General features: G+C 41.2%; 1 protein-coding gene across 2 annotated transcripts; it reads right to left on the bottom strand.

The window, feature by feature from the left end:
• Positions 1-235: 235 nt before the first annotated feature.
• Positions 236-7677, bottom strand: LOC128505028 (cholesterol 24-hydroxylase-like). 2 transcript variants are annotated; one of them, XM_053475310.1, is made up of 15 exons: positions 7097-7677; positions 6275-6352; positions 5478-5559; positions 5279-5349; positions 4947-5033; positions 4459-4597; positions 4021-4131; positions 3626-3782; positions 3067-3129; positions 2763-2835; positions 1853-1937; positions 1583-1693; positions 1070-1158; positions 868-934; positions 236-533 (listed from the first exon to the last, which is right to left on the bottom strand). In XM_053475310.1, exons 1-15 carry the CDS (start codon positions 7225-7227, stop codon positions 369-371), a joined length of 1509 nt encoding a protein of 502 aa, XP_053331285.1. In that variant the 5' UTR covers positions 7228-7677; the 3' UTR covers positions 236-368. The 2 variants fall into 2 exon arrangements, with proteins under 2 accessions (XP_053331285.1, XP_053331286.1); XM_053475311.1 differs by lacking the exon at positions 7097-7677 and having other exon boundaries at positions 5299-5349; positions 6275-6333.
• Positions 7678-8835: the final 1158 nt, after the last annotated feature.

The raw sequence follows: 8835 nt of genomic DNA, 5'->3' as shown, positions 1-8835 counted from the left end.
TGTGAAAAGTAGTGATGTAGAAAGGGTGTGGGATAAAGAGAAGAAATTGGGAAAAAAGAGATTGGTGGATAAGGTGAGAAAAGAGACAAACTACAAAAGGGATGTAGGGATAGAAAAAGAAAGGGGGAAAACAGAAGATGGAAATGGAGAGAAGGTAAGAAAAAAAGAGTCAAAGACGTGATGTGGAGTAAGAGGAGGCTAAAGAAGGTGAAAGAAGGTGAAAAAAGGAAAGAAAAGGATGTGAAAAGGTAATAGATTAGGAAGGATTGTGCTTTGTATAGTAATAATAATTGTATGCATAGGCTAGGCAGTATTTCTTCAGATACCAAGACCTAGACAAGCTTTTGCCATTGTGATAACAGAGCTTGCTAGTAATTCCCTGTCCCTCTCTGGCTTGTTCGGGGTTCCAGTGTGCAGATCACCCCATCCATAGGGCGAAGGGTCCCGGTGTCAATCAGCTTAAAGCTCTGTTCTCCCGCTAGCTGGAAATCAAATCTCTGCAGTAGTTTGGCCATCACCACTTTAGATTCCATCTGTAAAAAAGAAAAAAGGATTTTAGATGCTTGTTTGTAAACGGACTTATGTTTTTATATGAGAAGTTGCCTGCAGAGTAATGGCTAAAAAGTTCTGATTTCCCCGTTTATATCACATAACGCAGTGATACCAGGGCACAGCCACCCAAAGTGAAGGGGGTCGTCGGACCCATTCCAACATTAAAAAGTTTTTAAAAACATTGGGTAGTTTGTGCTCCACTACCTGTATTTGATTGTAACCCATAATAAACTAGTCTTACAAGTAAATGTGTAGTCGTTTATCTACATTCTAATCTTCTGTTTAGCATACGTGTCCGAAATGCAGTGTTCCCACCTGTGCAAACGTCTGTCCGATGCATGACCGGGGACCCAGCGAAAACGGAAAATATGTGAAGTACGGCCTATGGGAGAAAAAAAGAAATGTGCATATGTTTAAGAGAATGAAACATGCATGGTTAGACATAAATACACCCCTCTAAAAGGGCATCGACTCATAATCAAGAACGTGCAACGGGAACCACTGAAACTGGACTTACTTGGCTGAATCTGGACTGAATCTGTCCGGGTTAAAGGTGAGAGGGTCCTGGTAAAACTGCTCCATCCTTCCCATTACGTAAGAGTTAAGCTGTAAATGGAATGATAGAGCAGGTTATTTGACATATTTAACATTCCTTTACAAAATACATGTCATATATACGGTATACGTTAGTGCTGTAAGGAATGGCTCACGACTATAACACCTCTTGAACTTTACATTAATAGGTTTTATTTATTCAACTCTTAGGATTAAAGAAGGGTAAACAATGATCCGGGCAACAAGTGGGAGTTAAGCTGATACCTGGACGCTGTCAGCGAAGCAACCACACCAATGCCACCGAATGAGGGTACCATCACCCATGTGAAAAAGTTCACTAAGAGTGTTTATTTACTGAAGTGGGAGTTTGCAGCACAGTTGCAGTTTCTAATCACTATGCACTATGAAGAGAAGAGATTCCCTGACCCTGCATAAAACATAGGTAAATTGGTAAGATGAGTTCTCAGAAACATACCATCACAGTAACATTTGGGGGGATTCTGACTCCTCCAATGACTAGCTCCCCTCTCACCGCCCGTGATGTCGCAGGAGCTGTGGGGTATAACCTCAATGCCTCCTTCAACACCTGCACAAACAAAGGTAATGGTTTTGAACGGATCCGCACGAGGGATCGAGGAACTATTGGATCTCTCTGAGTAAATGTCGCTGCATCCTGTCCTGCTATAACAAACCCCAGTTTCAATGTACACACAATGTAAAGGTAAAATCGCAGTGTTAAAGGTACCTGGGACAGGTATTGCAGGTTTGCAAGGTCTTCATACTCAATATTTCTTTTTGAGCCAATAACGTTGTCTACTTCGGCCTGGGCCCTGCATATAAAAAGGAGACGAGCCATAACAACACAATTTACACAACAATAAATTTATGGGTCAAAGATCCCATCTTAAACTTAGTCATGGCAGAGACTGGTCTACTGATTAATCTACTGAATCATCTGGTTTGGCCCTCCTTCCCCGGGTTTCCGGGTCAGTTACCCTTTTTTTCTCTGGGTAGGGGAGAATTTTTTGGGGACATCCATTCCCCACTTATTCCTATTGCCCAACCACTAAAGTCTTTTGGCGCTAGCCACGTGTCCCTTCACCAAGCCAGTCCCCCAGAATAAGGTCAGCTTTGGGTAGCCTAACCTAGGAACCAAATATTAGTAACTAAATATTTAATGTTTATTATTAACTCCCTGGACTGCATTAGTAAACATTCACGGGGTTAATATAAAATTACTAATTAAGATGTATTATAGAATAACTTTAACACTTTGCTTTTAATCTTATCCTCCACGGATAAGGTCGAGGCCCCATGGGCTGCTATTTTAATGCTACATATAGTTCACATACAGCATTACCTGGATAATAATAGGGAATTGAGTTATTCTGGCTGCTTAGAACCAATGAGGAAAGCTAACTGGGCATTAAAGACACGGCAATTCAAAACCAAAGTTCTCCTGCCCAATTGTAATCATTTGTTTGCTGTCATAGCTTGTGGCGACCTATGATATGGTAAGTTATGGAGACCCCTGTTGTGGGCTTCTGCCGCGGACCTGACCCCGTAGACATCTGTGGGATGAATGACGGAGGAACGCTCACACAGATCAGCGTCATCGGTAGCACTCCAGTAAGTGGCAGAGGGAACTCACTTACTTTTGCAATATCTCTGGGTTTCGTGCCAGTTCCATCACTGAAAACGCTAAGTGATTGGCAGTTGTTTCTTGCCCTGAAACAAAATGAATTCAAGTTTTACGTTAACACACTGGAGTCAAAATGTACATTAATCACAAGAGAATAAAAACTGTGTTTAATGTTCTCCTCCTAACACTTGTAATGCAGGTAAGTGGAAGAATATTTATCCATTGACTATTTTTAAGTCAACATAAAGTCATTATTTGTTATAATTTACAATAATACACCATAGCCCTAAAGATAAAAATATAAAATATATACATACCACCAATGAAAAACGTGACAAAGTTATCAACTAAAATCTCTGGGTTACAGTCTTCCTCCAGATCTGCGGAAAGTTGAGTACAAAATAAAACAATCCGTCATGAATTAGAGAGAAGTCACAATAAAATACAACATGCAACTGGTTATCAACCAGACCATTGGGTGAATGCTACGTAATTTACTAAAACAGGGGGTAGAAGGGAACCGGTGTGAGCCAATGTGGGTAACACAATCCAATGCTTTGTGTTTCTTGATAACCTTAACCCCTTAAGGACAATGGGCAGTCCCTAAACCCATTGAAAACAATACATTTTGAGCCCATACATGTACGGGCTTTGTCATTAAGGGGTTAAAGCACTTTGGTCTCATTTATAAGAAATTGTGGCAACTTCCACTTAGAATAACGCAAGAAGGTCAAAACATAGACACAAAATCTAAATATATTACCACCCATGTGCTGTATGCCTTCTACTACCCCACCAAAAAAAAAGTACTCAGAAAATGACACTTAATTTAATGTTGGCGGTAACTCTATTGGCGGGGCGATGATTCCGTCGCACCTGCAGCGTTGAGTATTCGGGTCAGTATATCCTCAGGAACATCTTCTCCTTTCTGTATGGCTCTCTGTCTTCTCTCGATGCACTCTTTGCCGGTTTGCCGGATAAGTCTAGCACTTTTCTGGACGTCTCGAATAAAAGCCTGCTTCCCTGGCAGATACTTTTAACAAAATAGAGTGTGCAGCTTATGTACAGGTGAACAAAATCATCATCATCACCATCATCGTCGAGACAGTAACTACATTAAAATTGAGGATAAAGCCCAAGCTAAACACTAAAAGAGTGGTGCACCTTGTGAACCTCTACGGATTACCCAAATGTTTCCATAGGTTGTCATCAACAATTGTTTTCTTATTTACTTCCCCAGCTATAGTAAATGAACAAAGTTTCAAACAAACCTTTGCCCAAGGATTTAGTGATTCGGTCAGGCCTTTCATAACTAGCAGTATGGCTTGTGGGAAAGGTGTCTGGTCATCATTCACACAGTCCATCTCCAGTCCAAATGCCACCTGCAATTAATAAGGAGTGGGGATTTGGCTTCATGGACTGCAAGGTCCAAACTAAACATGAGAATTGGGTTGTTTGCCATTTAGCCAAACAGTGGGCACCAAGAGCCATTGAACGGTCAATGATATCATTTTCACACCTACGAGTACACCGTCTATAAAGACATCCAACCAACAGGAGACCATGATGGTGTCGGAAATAAACAGGGAAAATATAGAACTGAGTGTATTCCCCATAAAAAGAGAATGGACTGTAGATAGGAGCAAGATTAATAGTCGCAATAAACATACAAGCTCCATGTAATGGGAATTATAATCTAGCAGGATTACCTTGGCAATAACATCCAGTGCCAATCTGCTCATCATATCGTGCATCTTAACTTTACGGTTTGAACGTATTTTTTCTGACAGTTTTTTCATTAGCGCCTCTGCTTTTTCATTAAAAGGTTCCATTAGTCCAACCAAGTAACTGCAAAGAGAAGATCCATTATAGACTCTATATTTCTATGATAATGTCCCACATATGAACACCATGAAGCTAATGGTGGAGACCGGCATTAGATCCCTGTTCTCAGTGTCTCATTGTTGTTCTGTAAAGCTTTTGTTTGTGTCGCAGATCTGCCCTCCCCAATTTATGGTTTTTTTTATCCGGTCATGTTTGGCATTTTGCATTCTGTTTATAGCTATTTTGGACAGGACATGAGAATTATAATAAATATCTATATATACTCTAATGAATACTAAGTACTTACTGTTCTTGTGTTTAGTGGCTAGAAGTCTAAAACTGTAGACTGTCCCAGAAGATATGTTCTACTTACTTTCTTCTAAATGCAGGATCTATCATATTTCTCTGCTTTCTCCAATGTTCATTGTCTTGATCCGTTACTAAACCATTACCCATCAACCTAAAAAAGTAACAAAAACTGGTGAGATGCCAAAAACCTGAGAACTTAAACACATGACAGATCTAAGGATCTGTGTGATTATTCCTCCCTGTCAAGTAAGAGCAGACTCAGAAGAAGGGAGAGAACCTCAGAACAGAAAGTCAATTTTATTCTAGTTTGGCCAACTTCAGATCTTCGGAATTCTGTAATATGTCACATTTGACATTTTGGGACAGTTACTAACCTCGAGGACAGGATTTACCTACCTTACACCAAACACACTTACGGCACGATTGTAGGCGGCATCCTTGCTGTACTTTGGTGACAGAAGAACCTCCTGTAAGAAAATGTAAGCCATGGGGACATTATTTTTTATTCTTAATGGTTTGTTCTGTTATTTTAGGATAGCTATTAAAACATTAATGAAAAACTTCCATCAGTAACTCATCCAGACATGGCTCATACCTTGACTCCTTCTGGAGTAGTGAGTAGTATGGTCACATGGTGTAAAGTGTTATAACGTACTACTGGACCATATATTTTTGCCCTGGAAAACAGAAACGTGTTTTTTTCATGTATGAAAATATTTCAGGGAAGCCCAAAAGCTTGAATTCTTTCCAAAAATTGTCTTATGAATCCCATTCTTTTCTAAACGTTTAGAATTCCATCAGAGGCGGGCTCTGAGCCTCCTGTATGAATACGGACACAACACCATAAGGAGCGTGGTCTCCTCTAGGACTCCTACATGGTCTTTGCAACATGCGCATAGCTGACATAGCTGAAACCCCTAGAAATGAGAGTATTTAGATAGAAGGAGTGGAACTATTACAGGCAGGGTCTTGTAGGATATGCCCATGACTACTTTTTGCCCAGGGGTCTTGCTTGATGTCACCTGAATTCTGTTGATGTCCATCAGTGTATTAGGTTGTCTCGGGAACCAATATTTTTTGGAGGACAGCTTTAGAAGTTCATATACCCAATGTATTTTAATAACATATAGTACAAAATATCAGCTGAAACAATATCTATTGTTCTTCCAAAACAAGAAAACATATTTTCCAAGTAGTCCCCTATTATAAAAAGCCACAAATGAACCGTTTCCTCAATCTCTTCTATGGACAGTCCTTTTTGGGGACCCTAATCCCTTGGGGTGCATTCACTGATACAAAACTAACTTTTCCTTAGTGGTACACATAATTACTACATAAAATATCGTATTTACTACTAGCAGAAAATATATATCCATTGGAATACTGTCTTACCACTCCAGAAATAGATTATGTATGAGATCGTTGTTCTTTATCACTTTAAGGATTGAGGGCATGTGTCCAAGCAAAAAGCTGAAACACAAAACAAAAAACATAAAATGGTATAGTATGTAGAAATGGGGTGCAAAGTTTAAAAAGTGCTATTATAACTATTCCAACCGAAGGAATTGCCCCATAAGCAGGATGGTGGTAAGACCTCAAGAACTTTGAATACATAATATTCATATGCAGGTGAATGTGAATTTTAATTACACGTATGGTCGTTATGATTACATTAATATACATCTACCAGGTGAAAATATAACTTTATGAATATTGTTGTTAAATGAGCTAATTAAACTGTTACATTTACAAAGCAGTGTGAAAAATATATTTTATTATAATGTTACTTTGTTTGAAATTAAGTTTCACCTTTTGGTAAACGAATTCTTTGAAGCATCTAAAATATATCTCTGGATTTAATTCACGTGTTGTGAAAAATATAATTACACAAATTGAAATGCAGCCGTAAAATAGAAACATATATTCATGTGATGACCCGGCACCAAGTTTTGCGTCTTCATGTACTGACTCCAGGATGCAGTTTCAAGCCAAAAATGCCCCTTTGCCTATATGATCCTCAGTATGGGGCCATTAGCCAAAAATGCCCCCATTTTTTGTTTTGGATCAGTGCATTCATGTTCTAACCATGTAATGTTTAGGTTTGGGTATTTCTAGATGAATGCGTTCCAGGTAAATGTCTACATTGCCCAACAGACATACTGGCCTTGATATCAGGGCAAGAGCCTCCTACTGCCCCATGTGCCCCTCACCTACCTGTCTCTGGGAGGTCCCGGGATATGGTCATATTTCATGTGAATGTACTGGATGTATCCGCAATAAACGAAGAAGCCCATCAAAGCCAAGCTGAAGAGAAGCAGTAGGGCACAAGAGAGAAGCCCCCACATTGCTATGATCTGAGTGGGCACAGGGCAGACAGAGGCGTCAGGAGAGACAAGAGAAGGGTCTTCACTCAGGCTGCAGCAAAGCTCCTTGTGACCCTATCACAGACAGCAGGGGACAGCAGGGCAGTGGGCTGGGTTTCTTTCCATCGTGATAGATACGTTTGCTCAGTCATTCTTGGACGTGAAGCAAAAAAAAATGTAAACTTGGAAATCCCACACTTTTCATCATATTTTTATGCAACCTCCCCAGAACCCTCTGCAGAAGCTCCCGGTCAATGTTATGTGATGACCTGCGATGACTTTACATGATCTTGGTAGAACCTTGCAAGCTCTTTGATAAATAAATAGTTTGAGTTCTTACTGGGTTGTCTTGAGGTTTAGGCGTGTAACTTTGTAGCAAAATAAACAGACACCCTGAATGTGACATCTGTGTCTATGCGCTATGAATGAAGCCCACATGCGCAGAGGCTATGGCCACCTTGGGGCCTTGCACCGTGGCTCTGTTTGTTTGGACAGATAGGGGTAACTCCCAGCTCTGTGGGCTTATCTCAGAAGAACACGAGAGGGTGGTGAGAACCCATGAACCTTCCTAAGACACGTTGTTTTCAAATAATGGCAGGAGATTCGCATGTTGGATTTGAAACAATTTATCGAAATATAGTTAAGGCAAACAATATTCTCATCACCTGGTTGGCATTTCAAGAGGGGCATATGAGGTCCTAGAGCCGAGGAACGGGTTTATTCAAGAATATCTTAATTTTATGATTAATGCCGCAACCCGGCTAAATGTCTTTACTTTCTGTAAGTTCACTTATGTTTCCTCCTTAAATGAAAGACTCGGCACACATTTCTGGGTACCCTACTCATGGCAGCAGGTCATGGGGGGGCAGCAGCCCATCTGCCAGATAATAGGGCTGATCGCCCTAATGGGCAGCGCTGGAGGTAACACGCCATTGACACTACTTACAAAGTAATGAAATGTTTGTGTAGCGATTTATTTTATACAGTAAGGAATGCTGAAGAACAAAAATATTTATTTGCACAGTGTCAATTCTAAAACACTATTAAACACTCTCATCAACACATTTGAGCGGACAGAAAAGGATTTTGGTCCCAAAGACAGACATTTAGCAAATTTGCCAATGTGCCAACCCGTTCTGGCTAAATGCTTTCAAATGTTCTATTACCGGCAGGGCCGGCCCTATAATGGGGCAGACTGGGGCAATTGCCCCAGGCGGCACTTTAGAAGGGGCGGCACTTTGCTGCCCCAAGCGCCTTTTTTTTTTTGAAGTGGAGGAGAGAGAGAGGGGCACCGAGTGGTTTTCGCTTACCCGCTCGGCACCCCTCTCTCTCTCCTCTGCGGCGAGTCTCCCTGTTCGGTCCCGGTGCCGGCTTGTAATGCAGAGCGCCGGAAGTGACGTCAATTTCCAGTGCTCAGCATTACAAGCCGGCACCGTGGCAGAGCAGGGAGACTCGGCGCAGGACTGTTTAAAGGTAAGTACCGGGGGGGGGGGTCCGTAGATTATGGCGTCGGCGAAGTTTTAAACTTCGCCCCAGGCGGCGTTAAGTCTTCGGCCGGCCCTGATTACCGGGTTGGACTGGGGCATTTAC

The sequence above is a fragment of the Spea bombifrons genome, chromosome 9, assembly GCF_027358695.1.
Source record: "Spea bombifrons isolate aSpeBom1 chromosome 9, aSpeBom1.2.pri, whole genome shotgun sequence".
NCBI lineage: Eukaryota > Metazoa > Chordata > Amphibia > Anura > Pelobatidae > Spea > Spea bombifrons.
The sequence above is the reverse complement of the archived record's forward strand: the minus strand, read 5'-3'. Positions and strand labels throughout refer to the sequence as shown.